This window comes from Mangifera indica, chromosome 3 (assembly GCF_011075055.1).
Source record: "Mangifera indica cultivar Alphonso chromosome 3, CATAS_Mindica_2.1, whole genome shotgun sequence".
In the NCBI taxonomy this organism is placed as follows: Eukaryota; Viridiplantae; Streptophyta; class Magnoliopsida; order Sapindales; family Anacardiaceae; genus Mangifera; species Mangifera indica.
The window spans coordinates 8343815-8362951 of record NC_058139.1 but is presented as its reverse complement, the minus strand read 5'-3'; the positions used below and the strand labels follow the sequence as shown (position 1 = coordinate 8362951).

At 34.4% G+C, this 19137-nt stretch overlaps 2 protein-coding genes across 4 annotated transcripts; one reads left to right on the top strand and one right to left on the bottom strand.

Annotated features, from left to right (window-relative positions):
* The first annotated feature begins 44 nt into the window (after positions 1-44).
* On the top strand, positions 45-5516 carry LOC123210110 (PHD finger protein ALFIN-LIKE 4-like). Of its 2 annotated transcripts, none has more exons than XM_044628314.1 (6): positions 45-314; positions 351-452; positions 1582-1614; positions 3193-3421; positions 4303-4441; positions 4934-5516. In XM_044628314.1, the coding sequence occupies exons 1-6, from the start codon at positions 296-298 to the stop codon at positions 5195-5197; spliced, it is 786 nt and encodes a 261-aa protein (XP_044484249.1). In that variant the 5' UTR covers positions 45-295; the 3' UTR covers positions 5198-5516. The 2 variants fall into 2 exon arrangements, with proteins under 2 accessions (XP_044484249.1, XP_044484248.1); XM_044628313.1 differs by having other exon boundaries at positions 54-314; positions 4928-5516.
* Positions 5517-5923: 407 nt separating this feature from the next.
* Positions 5924-18856, bottom strand: LOC123211334 (myosin-17-like). 2 transcript variants are annotated; one of them, XM_044629990.1, is made up of 39 exons: positions 18360-18856; positions 17362-17490; positions 16843-16986; positions 16576-16721; positions 16315-16471; positions 16116-16174; positions 15745-15904; positions 15495-15644; positions 15282-15418; positions 15059-15205; positions 14861-14962; positions 14591-14648; positions 14403-14504; positions 14174-14211; positions 13897-14023; positions 13608-13778; positions 13285-13416; positions 13032-13141; positions 12850-12910; positions 11753-11930; positions 11330-11535; positions 10538-10657; positions 10327-10425; positions 10015-10236; positions 9499-9638; positions 8949-9066; positions 8817-8867; positions 8647-8727; positions 8390-8560; positions 8051-8206; positions 7777-7983; positions 7559-7696; positions 7406-7476; positions 7213-7312; positions 7086-7142; positions 6930-6986; positions 6737-6817; positions 6522-6604; positions 5924-6408 (listed from the first exon to the last, which is right to left on the bottom strand). In XM_044629990.1, the coding sequence occupies exons 1-39, from the start codon at positions 18360-18362 to the stop codon at positions 6285-6287; spliced, it is 4593 nt and encodes a 1530-aa protein (XP_044485925.1). In that variant the 5' UTR covers positions 18363-18856; the 3' UTR covers positions 5924-6284. The 2 variants fall into 2 exon arrangements, with proteins under 2 accessions (XP_044485925.1, XP_044485924.1); XM_044629989.1 differs by lacking the exon at positions 18360-18856 and having other exon boundaries at positions 17362-17520.
* Positions 18857-19137: the final 281 nt, after the last annotated feature.

Sequence of the window (19137 nt, the reverse complement as noted above, 5' to 3'; positions counted from 1 at the left end):
GCTACAGACCGCACATGGTCCTCTCCTTGTCTGGGTTTGGTCTCTTGGATTTGTATTATCGGACTCAAACCCTCCTCTCAAATACAGTTAACCCAAACTGATAACTCCAGATTCAAATCCGCAAAAAATTTCATTATCCCAAAAACACCCCTTTGATAATTTTAAATACCTATTTTAACTTTCTCCACTTCACTGTCCTCTACGTATACACTCCTTTTGTTTGAACTCTCTTTTTCGATTCTCGAAAACAATTTGAAGAATTCTAAAAAATAAAAAATAAATCGAATATTGAGATATGGACGGGGTAGGAGGTGGCGGAGGCGGAGGCGGAGGCGGAGGCGGAGGCGGAGGCGGAGGCGGTGCTGGAGCTCAGTGCAACCCGCGCACAGTTGAGGAGGTGTTTAGAGATTTCAAGGGACGGAGAGCTGGCATGATCAGGGCTCTCACTACAGGTGTTTTTTCTGTTTGGTTCTCGAGAGAATAGCGAAGAACCTGTATGAAAATTTGGGTCTTTTCTGGGATTTTTAAAATTTTTAGTGGGTTTCTGTTGGTTTTTTGTTTAACAATGTAGCTTGTTTCTTTGTTTTACTTTACAGTTATTGGTTTTTTTTTTTCCTTTTAAAGATATGTGAGAAATTTGTAGAAGGATTTAATGTGTTGAGAATTTTAGCGTTTTTATGTTATTATCGTACGAGTTAAATGCTGTTTTATTTTTTATTTTTACTTTTTACAGCGAAGATTTGTTTGTTATGGAAGAAAACGTACGAGCAAGTGAGGGGAGGGATTTGTAATATTGATAAATTGTGTAGCTTTCTATTGTTTTCGGCTTAGAATATGGATGTCTGTTGCCCGAGAAAATGTTTGAGAAAATGGAAGAAAGTTGTCTATTTTGGGAATTTTACTTTTTCACTGTTGTTCTTGGCTCTCTTATATTATCTTTTTGGGTTCTCCATGTTTCATGCTTGTTTGTCTTGTAAGAAAATGTGAGGAAAGTTGAAGAAAGCTTTCTCTGTTGACAATTATGCAGTATTTTTTTTTACTGTATTGGTTTGGTTATACTCTTTGAAAATTCTACTTGTTTACCGTTCCATGTATTAGCTTAATGTAGTTTCCAATTTTTTCTTCTGCATTGTATATTTGGTTCTAGAGAAAAAGAAAACACACAATCAAGAAAACTATTTGAGTGCTATGTTGTTCGGGTCAGGTTTGTGATGGACTGGAGAGAAAACAATATTGGACTATTTATGCTTACGCTTTTCCCACTGTTATACACAACTAGATAAAAGGAGAGTTTATTGTTTATTGATTATTTTCTATGTTTGCTTGAGGAGAAACTGGAGAAAAAAAGGGGAATATTTGTTATGCTTGCTGTTATTTTTTTTCTGTTGGGAAGTAGTTTTGTTTTCAATAGAAATCAGTATTGTGGTTGATGGAAACTTGTAATGAAAAATGGAAATTGAAATGTGAGTTTAGCTCTTTCTTATTAATGATAATTGAGATGTGTAATCTTGCTTCTGAAGTTAGCTTGTTGAATATGTTTCCATTTTTAGATTTTAACAATTTGTTTCTTTGGTTTTGCAGATGTTGCAGAATTCTATCAGCAGTGTGATCCTGGTAAGGATTTAATTCTCCCTTTGTGAAGCTTTTCAAGTATCTTTAGTTATTGATAAATGCTTAAGTAAAGGCTTTATATGTTGTTTAATTCTGTTAGTATTTCTCTGCAATATATATGCTGCTTTGTCATTGTTGGGTTGGCTGCGTTTCCATGCTTGTGTCTTTACATTTCTTTGGAGCTATGCTTAGTGGTTCAAATGCTTTCTTTGTCATTATCTTGTTTATGTATCTGAGATTTGATTCTCTGTTTATGATGTATCACTGCTCTGACTGTAATGAAGTTTGTGACAAATGCTTGTACTGGACCACTTTCCAAGGAGTCTACTATTTTTTGATCTATTTGGACGTTTGGTCCAAAACATGATTGCAGGAGAGTTTTGAATGCTTGAGGTGGTATATTCTTTCTCTTCCGCTTTGTGATTTTGCTGTATTTACCTATTCCTAAATTTGTTTTTATTGTAATAAAATTAGAATGTGTCTGTTGATTTTTTGTCGTTTGTTGTGCTTTTATTTCATCCCCGCTTGTTGATTTTTTCGCTTCATAAGTGAAATTTATAATCATTGTTCTTATTAAAGTCTTAGTTCATATTTAGGTTATCAAGCTATGATAGTATTGTTTATTAGTTTTGAAGCTGCCTGCGGATTCATGCCTGTCCATTTTATGGTTTCCATTAAAACTGTTTATTTAAAAAAAAAGGGGGTTAGACATGTGTTGCAGCCTTCATCCAAATATGCAGGAAACTGTTTTCAGGAATGATAGTGGCCTCTTTGGTTGTCATAATGTTAATTCTTAAATGATGGGAGCTGCCACTTATTTAACATACTAAAAGTCTAGTACTGTACAGAAAACTCCTCTACCAGAGTCTCCTTCTGCAGGACCAGTTTTTTATGACAGCCATTTTATTTTAGGAATCACAAAATTTTAGTGACCCATTTTTGAGACATACTGTGTACAATGAAGGTAGCCTGTAGCTTTCTCATTCTGTTAATATTTCAATGTAGCTGTGTAATCATTACACGTGCTTTGTTTCCAACCATCACATGCGGTTGTGTAATAATTCATATTCTCTATTTCTGGTAGCTATAAGCATGCATTTTATGTAACATAAATTTGCTTTGGCATATTGTTCAAGTATATCTCATATTGCATGCATGTTGGAACTAGGCCATATTTTATTGTATTGCTTTGGTTATATTGTTGAAATAACTATTCATACTATAAGATCACATGCTGTTAAATTTATGAAATTTAGTTACTTCACGTTTTTGGCTGGAAAATTTTCTTTGGGTGTTGTATGAGAGATTTTGGTTTTCTATTCCCACTTGAACTTGTTGCTATCTTCTGTATAGGTAAATACCATATTTGTATGCATGTTTAGAAACTTTTCTCTTAACTTTGACTAGAGCACGACACATGTGCTATGTGTATATATGCCTCAGAATATGGTTTTGTATATACAATTTTGAGTTTTATTTTGTTTATCATTTGATGCGGTCATTGATTCAGATTTTTCTCATATCTGTATTGTCTACTGTTAGTTTCAACTCATGTCTGTGATAATTATTTTCTATTCACAGAAAAGGAGAATCTCTGTTTGTATGGCTTCCCTAGTGAGCAATGGGAAGTCAATTTACCAGCTGAAGAGGTGCCTCCGGAGCTCCCAGAGCCTGCATTGGGCATCAACTTTGCAAGAGATGGCATGCAAGAAAAGGACTGGTTGTCTTTAGTTGCTGTCCATAGCGATGCATGGTTGCTGGCTGTTGCATTTTATTTTGGTGCCAGATTTGGATTTGATAAAGCTGACAGGTATATATCAACCCGTTTGAAATTTTTAGTTTGTTAATTATAGTTCTCCCAGCTTTAAGACAATGAAGTTTAGGTGTATTTTTTTTCCTTTTTTTTTGTACAAAGTTGGGATTAATTTTTTATGTGTAGAGCTAATTTTACTTATGGTCCGTGCATATTTCTTTTATTGCGCTGTCAAAATTCTTGTTCATTATTTTCATAAATTTGGCAAAGTATTTTTAACTACATTGAGAATTTAAAATGATCCATTTCTACATGTACTTTAAGTTGAATGTTCTTAATGATGTCTTGCCCCATTTATTTAAGCCAAAGAAATATAACGTGATCTGACCTGAGCTTTAAATGTTTCATAGGTTGGCCTTTATTTTCGGCTGTGTTTGTTATGTCAATCATCAGACAGAATAATTGAGTTCATAATTAATTGTCATTTTGCAAGCTATACTTTCTGACTAGTAAATCACTTGCTGCTGGTGTGAACTATCGGATGTTGTTTTGTTTTTAATGTCTTGCAGTTCCAGAAGGCTCTCTAATGTATTTGGTATCCGTGTTTATGATATGATAAATTTTCTTCCCTGATCTCTCTCTTTGAAAACTAAGATGAAGCCTCTGATGCTGAGGTTACTCAAGTTCTGTCAATTCATGATCTTGTGGAGATGAGGTCAACTTTTTAGTTTGGTCAAGTTGATCTCAATCATGTGTTCTGTGAGGAACAACTTTTTGACTTAACTGGGTCCTGGTCTTGTGCTAGTAAGGAAATATTTGTCTCCTGTAAGATTATATATTTCATAAATGTAATAGTGATTGTTGCACTAATACATAAATTCTCATATTATCTCAATTTTTCAGTGCAACACTGTTTCACTTTGTTTATTGTGATGCAGAAAACGTCTTTTTAATATGATAAATGATCTTCCGACAATTTTTGAAGTTGTAACTGGTGCTGCAAAGAAGCAACAACTAAAGGAGAAGACACCAGTCTCAAATCATAGTAGCAACAAATCCAAGTCAAACTCCAAACCGGTAAAATACAACTTCCTGTATCTTATATTCACATTTTGTGGAGAAAACTAGAATATAATTACGGCTGCTAGTTCTGTTGGCGTGATTCAATTTATGGAAAGTTTATTATGCACTGAGAGCAGAAAATTTAAGCTAAGGTAACTTTCACTTTTAGGTGAAAGCATAGCAGTCATAATGTGAAAGCATAAATCTGCTGGTGTTAGGTTCAATGATTTTTTCAACCAGTGTTAATTTATAGTCTAGCTTTCACTGGCAAGATGAACTTTGTTCTCTGCCTTTAATTGTGAGGACTGATGCCCTGGTGCGTTTTACATTCTAGATTACAAACACAAAGATTTCTCATTAATTGTTTATGAGCATGACATCATTTATGAAATGGGGTTTCCTTTTTGCAACTGTGCTTTCTTTGTGTTATCTGGTTTTCAAAATTAGGTGTACAAATTTTCAATTGGCTGTTTTTGCCTTTGTTTTCTTGGGTGACAAAAGCAACAGGGATCTGAAACTCAGGGGAAATACTTGAAGCCATTGCAGCCAAAAGATGAAGAAGAGGGCTTGGATTACGAAGATGAAGATGAGCATGGTGAAACTTTGTGTGGGGCATGTGGTGAGAACTATGCATCAGATGAATTCTGGATTTGCTGTGACATCTGTGAAAAATGGTTCCATGGGAAGTGTGTGAAGATCACCCCAGCTAGGGCTGAGCATATCAAGCAGTACAAGTGCCCTTCATGCAGCAACAAGAGAGCTCGTCCGTGATGCAGTCTCTCTTTCCCCATATGCACCTCTCTCTTTGTAAACTGCTAATTTGCCCCAGCTGATCAGTTTCTCTGTTTACCGGTTCTATCAGTAATTCAGCTTGTGAGTGAATATGGTTACTTCAGTTTAGGAGATCTCAGTTTCCGTTATGACTTTCTTTGTCTTGTCCATTTGGTCTTATGTGATACACAATTGTAGTTTATCTTTCTTTATTCATAGGCAAATCCCTCTCTGCAATTGTTAAAAACTCAAATCTCCTTCGCTTTTGGTTTGTTTAAGACTCATTTCTTGCCTATTTATTAAATATTTTCTTTATAAATCCAACGGCTCCTGCTTCTAAGAATTTGTATTATGAATACAAGCGGAAATTGTAATTTAAATCAATTAGAAATTAATAATTATTATAAGCAAGAGATAAAATTAAATGGTTCATGCTGTTCAAGGAAATAAAAATATTTCTATCCCATAAAAAGAGAAAATTTGTCCAAATCTATTAAACCAAGTACCTTGGTAAATGTTTCATGGGTTAACTACAACTTGTAAGCCCAAATCCGAATTGTTATTGAATACTAGATGCAATTACATCTTAATTTCCTTTTCCTTTTTTTTTTTTGTGTTCATCAAAGAAACGATAGAATATAGAGCTTTCACCTGGGAGTAACATATTCTGTAGATACTCCCTCTTGAAAGCTATGGGTAAAAAAATATCAAAAAGAGACTAAAATATGGTTTGCATAAATTGTATTAAATGAACTTTTATACTTGAATTTGCCAATAAAATGCGGCTACTGTTACGAATTACAGGAGTTGAAGTAAACCAGATTGAACAAGAATAAGAACCAAGCCCTAGAACTAGCAGCTGGATTCTAGTAAATATACAAACTAAAGCCAGCAACAGATTTAAAAAAGACAAGAACCCAGCAAAAGAATTACAATGAAGGGTAAAAAGAATTGGCCAAAATGACATTTGCTTAATGGGGTATTCTATTGTAATTACATAATGAACTAGAGAAGCCATGTATATGCACAATTTTTGCATCCTCGGAGATGTCAACAAGGACAACTATGATGGCTTGCTCATTTGTTTTCATTCTGATCGTTGTAACAAGAAGGTGAAGCCCGAGTTATCGCGTATTAGGGGTGGAGGGTCAATTTCAGCTATCTCTATTTGTTCTATTGACTTGGAAATATCATCCACCGTGAATGGAATGCTGTATTGATATGAAAAGAGAAATTAAAAAATATAGAAGGGCGCATTCTTGGTTTACAGGCACAGAAACGCATAAGATAAGGAATTTTCATATTAAACTTGTGTAATTGTTACCTTGAGTCATCGTCCAGTAAAAAGGAACTGCTGACAGCACTGTTTGAGTCCTCAGTCATCATCACTCTCATACTTGAGATAACCTGCAATTAGAGAAGATTATTTCAGTGAAACATAAAGTAAAGTACTCCTGAGATGAAACAAAACAACATTGGTTTTCCAAAAAGCAATGAGTTGATGGAGAATGTGCAACTCATGTTAGGAATCTGACTTACGTCTGAGGATACGCTGTGTGTACCATATTTGTCATCCCAATACATGGTACTGATCCTGTAAAGTTGCTGTATGCTAAGCACCTGAAAGAGGAAGAATTGAAAGTGCATAAGAACAATCAACAACACATCCTTGCACACAAATAGACAGAGATAAAGAAATGAGGTAAGTTTGAAGAGTAGAGAAATTACTCACCGGGCAAAGATCATTTGTTATTTCTTTTAAGGTCTTCTTGGGCTTCTGATGAATGACCTGGTTTGGGCAAAGAATTTGAAACACAGACAAAGGTTAACAAGCAATATCAAGGGAAATAATAGCAGAATTTAAGTAAGATGAGGTAAATAGGCAAACCAGAAAGCCAACAGCTTGTCTAATATGCCTTAGCTCATCCCATGCTGAGCCTGCAAACTGAATGTATAACAGATATGTCAATTTCTGACTGAGACAAGGAAAGACTACAAAGCATAACTGATTTCACCTCCTTGGTTGCTTCATGGTACCACTGTTCCAGCTCATGCAGCCCAGCTTTAACATACTCCCCATTGCTAAATGAGCAACATTCACGTCTTAGAAGAAGACTGCGGATAAAATTTGAACACAATTTAATGCTGTTTAAATTTATACTGAAGCAGTGTTATGACTGTAAGAACTTGGATTTTCCATGCCTTTACCTGTTAAACAACTGGACATTGATAAATGAGAATATCTGTGTAAAAACCTTGCGAACTAGGAATGGAGGAACCTGTCCAGTCATATAAGAACAGTGTGATGATATAAACACAAAAGTAAAACCTTTTGACAACCCTCTTGAAATTTATACTCACATAGTTTGCTCTCATTGTCTTCAGGTAATTATTTAGGCATTTCACAATGCTTTGCCAATGTGCGATCAGAGCTTGTTGAGCTACAGCATTAGCTTGGGTACGTCCTTTCACTAAACTAGCCCGTGATGTCCTAGGTGCCTACATTGGAATGTATTAACCATGAATTTATCATATATATGTGGCATTGCTAAGCAAGAGACAAATGGTATATCAGTTACCTGGATACACAATCCAAGCAACGGGGATATATCTTTCTTCAAATTGTCTCTTATCATTCCATATATCTTTTCAAGGAAGGCTGTGAGTTGTTGTTTAAAAAGCAAAGCTGGATATTTCGCTTCAACTTGTCGCAAGTCATCTATTCCACCAAGCATACGACTTTGAAGGAATGAGAAACCAGCACTTTGTGGAGAAGCCCAAAGTCCCTAAGAAAAAAGGTCATGGTAAGAACAGAATGTAATATAGAAACTTCAAATGATAAATAGTTCTTACTTGAGACATTCTTCCAAGTAGAGAAGTTGATGATGATCGCCGTCGTTGTGGAGTTAAGCTTGCTGCTTTACTTGCTTTTAATGTATGTTGAAGTAGCAACAGCAGCGTGGATGAATTTGATAACCAATAGGACAATTTGTCATTGTTATTTTGGACCTTGGGTAGGACAACAACATCAATCATCAATAAATTCAGACTAAATCATTTATTATAGAAACATATAACAACCATGCAATTCATTAGCTTCCATTAAATAAGAAGGCTAATTTTGCCAGGTTTAGAATGGAAGATTGATGAGTTAGTTACATGCTTCATAAACAGGACAAGAATTAGACTTACATCTATTGCAGCACTTATTGTTTGAATAATTCGGTCAAAGACACTGGTTCTATCAACCTCAAATGACCTCCAATGAAGCAGGCACTTATATATAAGACAAGCAGCAACAGGCTTTCCCCCAGAGAATCCAAGATCTTGCGAAACACATTTAATAAGAAGGTCTTGATTCTCCTGCAGAAGGAAAGAAAATCATATGAGAACACATGATGCACGTGAATTGTGCCTCTAGAATTTTGTTACTAATAACTCTTGCATACCTGTTGCTTCTCATTTAGAGATTTTTGGGGCTTTTCCTCAGTTTCCACTTCCCGTACACCAGATACAGTAAGTACTGAATCCTGCAATATCCAGGAAGAGTTAGTACCAAGTTTTGGTGTCCAATTATATTGGAATCTAAGATAAACCAGAAATGAATTATAGCTCTTACCGGCACTTTCCTCAACTCTCCATTTAGCACATTTCCATTTTCAGTGGTCCTCTGCAATTCAAAAATAAAAGTCAACATATGTTTTTGTAAACATGTGTGTTATTAATGCACAGCAAAACGTGTTATATATACCTGAATGATTGTTGTTTTTGGCCTTGCACTTAATGCTCTACCAGTTGGAGATAAGGCGAGTGCTTGTTGTCGAAGCACTTGATTCTCTGATTCCAAATTAGAGACCTTCTCTGCTAGTCTGTGTCACCAAAAGAAAACAATTAATAGGGTATGAAACATTTTGCACCAAAAATGACTGTTTGTGACTGTGCTCCTTATGTCCAGTCACAAGAACTATCTATTCCAACTGTCAAACTAAGGCTCAATATCAAGCCTAATCTGGAAGGAATATAATATACTAAATGCCACATCTTCCCAGTAAACATGGATCAGCATTAGAAATCTCATGTGTCTTAGGTCACCATGTTGTCTCCAAATCTAAATGCTGCCATGAATGTGACAGACTATTCAGTTTATTTTTTTTCAGTAGAATGGTTAGTCACATATAGAAGAGACAGAAGGAGTGGTGGACACAACCGAAAAGTAGATTGCAGTACATATAAAGTAATATGAAGCCAAAGGGCATAGCTTTAAACTTTTAAATTCCTTCCCTGGGCATCGGTTTACAAACCTGTGTGTTGAATCCTGAAGGTGGTCAACTTTCTTGTCTGAATCTTCAAGTTTCTTGGTCAGTTCCTCATTTTTGGCCTCTAATGCTGCATAAGCTTGTTTTGCCTCTTCTGCAGCTTGCGTTTGCGATAAAACCAATGCCTGTACATGGGAAAATGTTTATTAGATCCATGACTACAATTTTTTGTCCTTACAACAAATTATTGAGTACACAACAAACTTGTCTCCTACAATCATTCTTTAATTTCATTCAATTCACACCATTTCCCAAGCAGATGATTTAATTATAATATTTGGATCAACATCATCTACATACACATATTGTTTATCATGCAGCATCAATACCCAAACTTGTCTCACATACTTGCACATTAGTCCAATAGAATCAAAATAAAACAATTAAGATATTAGCACAGCACAATGGTATCACCTTAAATAAATTAAACAACATGAAACAAAACTCTTGCTACAAATGTAAGCTATATTTCTCAACATCCCACCAGCTTAGAAGGTTTACCTTCAAGTTCTCAACTTCAGCAGTTAATGAATTGATCTTTTCGGTATCTTGAACTATAACAGGGGTTTCTTTAATGACAGGGGGAGCTTCCTTAATGGCTTTTCGAGCCAACTCTCGTTCTTTGATAACCATAGCATTAGCTTCTTCGACTTTAGATTGCATTGCATGCAATGCATCCTGCAACTTAGCCACTTCTTGGGTTTTTGCTTCCTCAAGATCAGTCTGCCAAAATAAAGCAAAAATGAAACTAGAACACTAACTCAAGAGAATCATGTCTACAACAGAATATGCATGTCAGAAGAATCACTATACCCTCAATCGCTTCTCAATTTGCAAACGCCAGGTAAGTTCCTCCACACGCTTTTCAAGCTTATCCTTGGCTTCCTTAAGAGCTCCTGTCTCTCTAGCAGCCTAAGTAAATGTCAAGGAAAAGATAGGATTAGTTCTTGTTCTCTCCTTTACAACCATAAGTAGCATAAAAAAACTGGTGAAAGTACAGAACAACACTAATCATTAAATCAACCATTTTAAGCATCCTGAGCTCTCTTCTGGCAACCCTACACCTCCAGCCACACTGGGAAACAATAATTGCTCTCTGAAGTCTCTTATAATAAGAATAAGCTTGGTGACATCGCCAGTGAGCCTGTTAATGAACAATACATAATAAACTAAGATTCAGTAATTGCATTCCTCAAATCAAAACATCGAGTTAAATCTTATTTGAGAATTAGAAATGTTTACTAATCTTGTAAGGTGGTTGTACACCCTTAAGAGGTCGTTTGGTTCCAAGGATTTAAAAATTACTTTGGTAATCTATCTTTTATTATTTACGTTACTTTGTTTGGTTTGTCAGTAATAAAATATTACGGTAATCTTCTATTACCAATACTGACGTGATAAGTAATATAAGTAGTAATCTAATTACCACCTTCACTATAGGTATTAAAAGATTATCAAAGTAATATTGATTTTATTATAATTATATTATTATTTATTAATTTTTTAAAATAAAAATAAATTTATTTTTAATTAATATAACAAATAATATAAAAAATATTTAAAAATAATTATATTTAAGGACATTTAAATAAAATAATTTACTAGTATTTTTTTATTACCTTTAACCAAACACAATAATCATTTATATTTACTAAATTTTATTAAACATAGTAATCGTTTATACTCAATAATCTTCTAAATAATCTATCTTCAAGGTAATCTCCCTATTTTGGTAGTAAAACATTATTGAAACCAAACGCTCCCTAAAAGGAATAATAAATACATGAACAAATGGTCTACAGAACAGTGATCATACCTGGATGATGATAGCAGCTTTAGTTTGCTTCCTAAACCTAAACTCATTGTGTGCAACCATTGCTCTTAAGCCTGTCTGCAATGTTATCACAGCTAACCTAACTGTTAAATAGGATGTCCTGGCAATGTATAGCCGGAAATTCTTCTGGATCTTCAAAGCTGCAGCTTCCCGTCGCAACTGTTCATACAGTTTACGAGCCATTTCACCTACAAAATATGAGACATAGCATACCTTATGTTACCCAAAGGCTTTAACATTATCTCCAGATATGGCATTCGTACATAAATGCAAGATTCATGCAACTTCAACTTGGATAATAGAACATGTGTCAATGAGAAACCATATCTCCAACAATAATAAGTTGAAGTGGAGATGAATTATCATTTGAGGCAGATAAATTTACCAAAATCCAAAAGAAAATACCTCGCAGATAAGATTGTAACATAATAGCAGCATTACGCAATGAAATGAACTCTTTGCGAGCAATATAGGTACGGGACTGCCGTTGAATGATTCTGGCTGCATTACCCAGCACCTCTGCCCTCCTAGCATCCAACTCAGCCATCTGACCAGCTCTCAGGAACACCTTCGTCTTACCTATCTGCAAAGCAGGAATGGATAAAGACCATCATCTACACAGTGATTCACATGAGCAAAGAAAAAGACCCTTTTTTGGTAAATGAGCTATATATGTGTATATATATATATGTATATATATGAACTTGATAAAAGAAGTCATAAGAAAATTAAAGAATAATGAAAAAAATAAGGGTGCATTTGGTTGGATAATACTTTATTACCATAAGACTACCACAAAGAAATATTACTTTAAAGATTTATGAATAAAAATTAATAATGTGTTTTGGATAAATTGGTATGTATAAATAATTATTGTGTTTGGTTGGTAGTAAAAAAAGAATATTTGGATATTATTTTATTTAAATATCCTCAATTTGTTAAACCAAATTTATTAAGTAGGGGTAAAATTGTAACTAAATTTATTTTACCCCTTATAATACATGTCATGTTAGCTTAATAATAAAAGATCATTGTAATTTTTTATCATCTGATGAACTAAACAAGATAATGTCAGTAATAAAAAATAGAATACTAGAGTATAGTTATCAATATCTCACGATACATGATATGTATTTTATGATAGGATCCTATACAGGTGGAAAATGATAGATGTCCTAAGGTGTATCGAATTAATACAATACATATTACCGATACAAATCAATATATGTTTTTTAAGAAAGTAATAATATAGTAGAGGTACATAAGAGAAATTGAAAATTTGAGGGGTATTTGTAATATTTTTTAAAAGGATAACGTGTGAATCAGAATTTTTAATTATTTTATTTTTTAAAAGACGTATTCTACGATATGATTCCATACACGATACATGACATGGAAAATTAAGTTTTTAATACACGATACAATACATGATTTAACTACCATGTACTAGAGTAATCTTTTATTCCCCTAAAACAAATGCACCCCAGGAAGAGTGTGATCACCTGGTATCCTTTGAGTCCTTTTTTATCAAGAATCATTTGGCATGCAACCTTATCATCGTAGCTGTATCAAAGGCAAAAAAGTACAATGAAAGCCTAGTTTATATCAAGCAATTTAAAAAAGGGTATCGATCAATTTCTTTATTTCGATCATCAAAAAAAATTATGATACTAATGTGACTTACTTTCCCTCCAAAACTTCAGGAGCAAGTAAACTGAAACGATTCAAGAACTCATAAAAGGTACGCCTGGTAGGATAACCTGCACAGCTGATCCTAATTGCCTCAAGAACACCCTACAAGAATAAGAGAAGCCAATTTACTTTAAGAGAGGAAAAATCTATGAATTTTAACAAGGAAAATGAACCTAAGCCTCACAAAAGTTTGACATGTTATTATAAAGCACTTGAAGGGCATGTATTAAGCACAATATACTTACACCACAGCGCAATTGTTGAATGACATTGAAATTCTCAAAAATAGCTGGCTTTAGAACATTATTTGGCTTCACACATCTGATGTAGTGAGGTTCTGTTGCATTCAAGGTCTCCATGAGAGATTGAAGTTGTAGCTGCAGTTTAGACAATTGAATATATGACAACCAATTAGTGCACTGCTCTACGACAATCAAGATAGATTAAGAAGCCAATCACTTTGCACTTTAAAAACAACATAGACCACTAGGGAACTAGAGACTGCTCCAACATCATCAAAGATGATCAAAAGAAGGAAATTTGGGAAAAAAAATTGTACACAGGTTACCTTGAAGCGTGATCCTATGGAAGAAAATTTGGATGATTTTGATGTTTCTTCCGGAAGTGGCGGAAAGAGACCTGCCACAAAGGAGCACTTCGATGCAGTCAACAAAGCTTGGTGTTCAGCCACTACATAATCTTTGTTTTTGTCCAAAAAGTAATTGGCTTGATAAGTCACCTACAATGTTTGGAAAGACTTCAAAAATCGATTAAGGAGCCATGAACATTCGCCCAATCAAGAGACAAAAAGAAAGAGAAAGATAAAGGCTCATATGATAAAGACAGGATATCTTTACCTCCCCTGCATAGTGAGATATGGTAAAATCAGTGCGGGAGAGCTTCGGTTTGATAAAACGTTTATTATTTTTAAAAGTCTGGTACAGCTTATGTGCAAATGTTTCATGCGTAGACTTGGGAAACATGCTGCATTAAACAACCATGAAGATCAGTTAGTTTTCTTAAAAAAGAAAAGACATTAATAGCAGAATGTGAAGATAAGAAAAATAAAGCAAAGTTTGATTGATTAATAGATGCTAGTAACCTAAGTGATCAAGATTAATCAAAGTTACATACCAGGCTTCATCTAAGAGTGCAATTATTCCTCCAGGTTTCTGTCAAAAATCAATTTGCACTTTTATTACAAATGATCTCACATTATAATGATTATGACTAGAAATTTATGAAACTACAACAAGCACCCACAGATTCAATTGATCTTAAATAGAGCTCTTGAAAGCAGCAAAACAATAATAAAACATGAAATCCTAAGTTAAATGGTTGAAGAAAAAAAAACTTAAGAAACCTTTTCAATTAGATCCAACACATCTTGGTTATCAACAAATTCAATGTAGCTCCAATCTATTTCTTCTCTACTATATTCTTCCTGCTCCATTTTAAACACATGCTGCATAAAAACAATTACAAATAACAAACATCAGTCTTATGTGTCTCCAAAGTAACAAGCCATGTTTGCTGAATTAAAAAGCTAACCTGATTGAAATGTTGTTGCAACTTTTCATTTGTGAAGTTGATGCAAAACTGCTCAAAACTGTCATATAATGATACATGCAAAAAAAAAATCAATAAGTCATGCTTGAACTAGTGTGTTGAATTGCTTTCTTTTTTCTTCATTTTGATCATCACACAATTCTCTCCCATTATCACCACCAACTGCAACTCTCTCCATAGAGTTTATGCATAAAAAGAAAAACAAATATAGAGCTCCAGCAGTACAGAAAGTTCATAAAATTAACAACTTACCTGTTGACCTTAAAACTTTCAAAACCATATATATCAAGCACTCCAATTACTGACTTCGAATTTAGATCCTGTCCAATTGAAACATTAATTTTGTCCACAATCCTGGGAACAATAATGCAAACAAACATTATGATCCACCAAATACAACAGACAACACACTTGTCAGTTCAAGAACAGGAGAGGAAAAGGAGCACCTACCAGTCAAATAAGCGAGAATATATCGTCTTAGCTAAAGCATCTCTGCTTGCAACTGCATTAATAGGATCAAGACACATTGTAATAACTTCTTCTGGTGTAACCATGACACGTTTAATTAAAGCATCTTCTAAACTCTGACAATCACACCTATACATGAATTTGATTAGAAAAAGATGAACACAGTTATCAAGCTCTAAATTCCGACCAAGTAGAAGACATGTACCTAAGAAGTTCTGCAGTCATATTGAGATGGAATCTAGACTTTTCATCCTTAATGACTGATGAGTCAATCTCCTTTCCCTTGGCAAAATCAATGTTACCAAGATGAAGAATTGCAGCTACAACCCTGAAAATTGCTTCCTGCAGAAAACTGTACAAGATCAGATTTGAATTCAACCAAAATATGCAGTCTAAAACAAAAGAGAGAGAAATATACTTGTTCTTGGTCACTGATTCCAACTATATCCATAGCCCTTCTGGTTGCCAGATACTCTTGAGCATCATTTACACCATCCAGCTCATAACAGTTTGACTGATTTAAATAATGAAAAGATTTTGGACTCCCCAATTTATACTTAGCAATGTCCTGCAAATATTTCATCGAAAATTTAAAACCTATATCTGCTTATATAAAATAGCCACTAACAGCGTAACTGAAGAAAGAAAGTGGGTAAGCAAAATAGTACCTCGGGCGGTGCTGCACAGAGAAGGTAAAAGCAATGGTAATTTCTCTCTGGATCAGAAATTTGGCAAACGCGAGACCTTTCAAGAAGATAAGTTCTAACAGCTGCCCCAGAAATTCTCCCATTCTTGTCAAATTGGATTTCGACAAATTTGCCAAAACGACTGAGGCGTATTGCCATAAAGTACAAATGGACCGATTAGTAAGAACCTTGAAAAAGAAGATACAAATGAAGGCATATATGATTGAAAAACAAGGGCAATCAACTAAATCATTTGTAAAAAACTAATTCCATAGAGGTATATATATAAAAGAATAGTCTAAAGACTACTAAGGATTTCAATGAAAAAAACACATGAGAAGCCGATAACATACCTTGAGTTGTTATTCCTCACTGTTTTAGCATTGCCAAATGCTTCAAGAACTGGGTTGGACTGTAATACTCAAAAGAAAAGAATAAATATGAAATATGCCAAGTGACTTCATTCTCAAAATATTAAGCAACATGGATAGGCTCACAGATGGGACTTTAGACTTCTAGAAACTCAATAATGTAATAATATAATCATCTTACCTCCAGAACTTGTTGTTCTACCGTTCTTCCTTCCACTCCAGATCGCCCACCCAAGTGAGCAAGATATCTCATGAGCATCTTCGTTGTCTCGGTTTTACCTGCTCCACTTTCTCCACTAACGAGAATAGAATTGCTTTTCCCTTCATTAATCATTGCCCTATATTGTTATGTCATTAGCATTGGTAATGGCACCACAAAATATGAGCATGCATGTGTCTCTGTGTGTAATTTGTAGCATCCAAGAGATGAATTAGAAATCACCTGTAGGCAGCATCTCCAACTGCAAAAACATGTGGGCTTAGCTCCCCCAATGCAGCTCCCTTGTATTGTTCCATCATGTGGGTATCATACAGATGAGGCAATCTTTGAAATGGATTAACTGCTATCAGGATATTGCCAGTGTATGTCTAAGAAGATAATGCACAATTGTGAGAATTGGAAGAATATTTCAACGCTCTCTCACATGAGTAACATGGTTAAGCATCTTTGCATGACTTAAAATGTACAAGGTAAAGCAAAATGACTCACGTAGATTTCATTCAGTTCATATCTGGTGGCCAGGTTCTGTAGAACTCCAGGTTCATGCAAATATGAAAGTTTTGTCATATCATCAACACCACCAGGTGGTGCCTCAGTGTCCTCTGGGAACACTTTGGATACATTCATAAAAATCTGCACAAAACACATCATTCAGAAAAGAATAAAGCATGCAGGCAGAATCATATCTAATGATTATTTCAGAAGGTTTTTGAAGTGTATTCTGCAGGCACAATCTCAACAATTCTGACCAGTATAAGAATATCACACAACAACCATAATGTCTTTATGTATATCTTCATATTCTTACTAGTATTACACTGGATTGATGCAGACAATCTTCAGCTTCACATTAAATAACATTTGCATACGATGAAGCTTAACATGAGGGCGATTATAAATAGCACTCGAAACCTTAATCATAACAAAGCAGGAGTTCACTATCAACTAAAACTTGGCATATTCTATGTACAAAGAGACATCAATGGATATTTAAAGCAGAGCACATACTTTTTTCCCATTTTTGCAATTAACGTGAACCTCTTGACCATTGATCTGCGTAACTTCTCCGCCAATCCATGCCACAACAGAATCCTCAACCCATACATGGGAACCTACAATTATGTTATCCGGTGCTGCCTGCAAAAGTATCATCACTTAAAGCAACACTAAAACGACAAACACATCATTAAATGTCCAAAAAACAATTAGTGTCAGAGCTGAATGAAGAATTTAATTTCAATTCCCAACAGGCTAGGAAATGAATGTCAAAATACACAAGTTTTGTATCATCAAGCATTACACGTTTCTGGGAAAACTCAAGCATTACTTACCATTAAATAAATAAAAAGAGCTATCATTTTGCAATCTAACCTTACTTTCCTAACATAAAGGAACTTTCAAATATAATTGAAAAGAAAACGCGTCTCCAGCCACTTCCAAGAATGAAACCAATTCTAACAATGCCTTCTAACTTACCCCTCAAAGTTGAATACTACCTCCAGTAAATTCAACTACAGCAAATACAAGCAATGTTAAAAAATTAAACAGTCTGCCCCAAATGCCCATATTCCAAAAATACAACACACAAAATAGCTCTCCATTTCTAAGCTCCCTTGTCCAATCTTTCATTAAATCCCAATTTCAGCCGGCCAATACAAGTGAAACAAACTGCATATCACTTAACAATAACAAATTAAACAAGCCACAAACTTCAATCGAATTTTTTTCTTTTACACAACAACTTCCTTAATCCTTTTAATATCACTCAAGATGCCATCGACAAACTTAAAACATAAAAGACAAAAAAAACACAGACCCAGTTCCTAAAATCTCAAAAAACCACACAAAGCAAACCCAACGCCACAGTAATTCAAATAACAACACATAATTTTTAACCAGAAAAACTGAATTTAAAAAAAAAAAACCCTTCAACAAGAACTACAGGCAAGCTAAAAAATAACTAACGAAAGCTTAAAACAATAACTCATGCTCAGATTTTGAATTACCATAATGACACCAAAGAGAATGTTAATAATCTTCTTCAACTTCAACTTCAACTCATCCAATCCAACTACAAACAGCCCTCAACCTCCCTCCCTTTCTCACCCAAAAGTTTAGTTTTTTTCCTGACTCTCCCCTTTCTCTCTCTAAGCTTTAAGCTTCTCCCCTTCTCCCTCTAAATTTTGAGTTTTTACCCCACCTCTGTCTCTAAAGTTCAAGTTTTTCTTAAAGCTCTCTCTCCAGAGATTTTTTTTTCACCCTCTGTCAGAGGCTGTTTGTTGTGTTTTTGTTTAGCGTTCGGTGTATTTTTTTATCATTTGTTTTTTATGTATTTGAACTCCTCTCTTCAAAGCTCTTAAGCTTTGTTGTTCGTACGTCTCTGGTCGGCTGAGGATGGCAAAGGTCGGGTCCACAAAACCCTTTTGGTGTTTACCTTTTCAAAATGAAACGCTCAAATATGTCTCTTGTTCCTCCTTTCCCCTCCTTTTTTATTCAAGAATGAAATCTCGTTCCTCGCTAACATGGAAATGTTTAATTATCATTAATCACAGGGTGCATGGGTTTCGGCCAAAAAAAAAAAATTCTACTAATTTATCTTTCATTATTTTTATTCAGACTAGTTATTTTTGATGATTAAATAACAAAAATTATAATAATTTATATTTTTAAATTGATTTGATTTTTATTAAAAAATTAATAAAATAATTTTATACTTAGCTTTAATGAATTTACTTTTATAATATTAAATTTAATTTAATATATAAAAGATGTTTAAATAAAATA

Excerpts from the sequence above, each read along its gene's own strand:
- LOC123210110 (XM_044628313.1), top strand. Across the intron at positions 453-1,581 it reads GATCAGGGCTCTCACTACAG|ATGTTGCAGAATTCTATCAG; the intron begins GTGTTTTTTCTG and ends TTGGTTTTGCAG. Across the intron at positions 1,615-3,192 it reads CTATCAGCAGTGTGATCCTG|AAAAGGAGAATCTCTGTTTG; the intron begins GTAAGGATTTAA and ends TTCTATTCACAG.
- LOC123211334 (XM_044629989.1), bottom strand. The coding sequence starts at position 17,505 with ATGATACTTTTGCAGGCAGCACCGGATAACATAATTGTAGGTTCCCAT. Across the intron at positions 14,505-14,590 it reads TGCAACAACATTTCAATCAG|CATGTGTTTAAAATGGAGCA; the intron begins GTTAGCTTTTTA and ends GTTTTTATGCAG. Across the intron at positions 8,561-8,646 it reads CTCTAAATGAGAAGCAACAG|GAGAATCAAGACCTTCTTAT; the intron begins GTATGCAAGAGT and ends TTCCTTCTGCAG.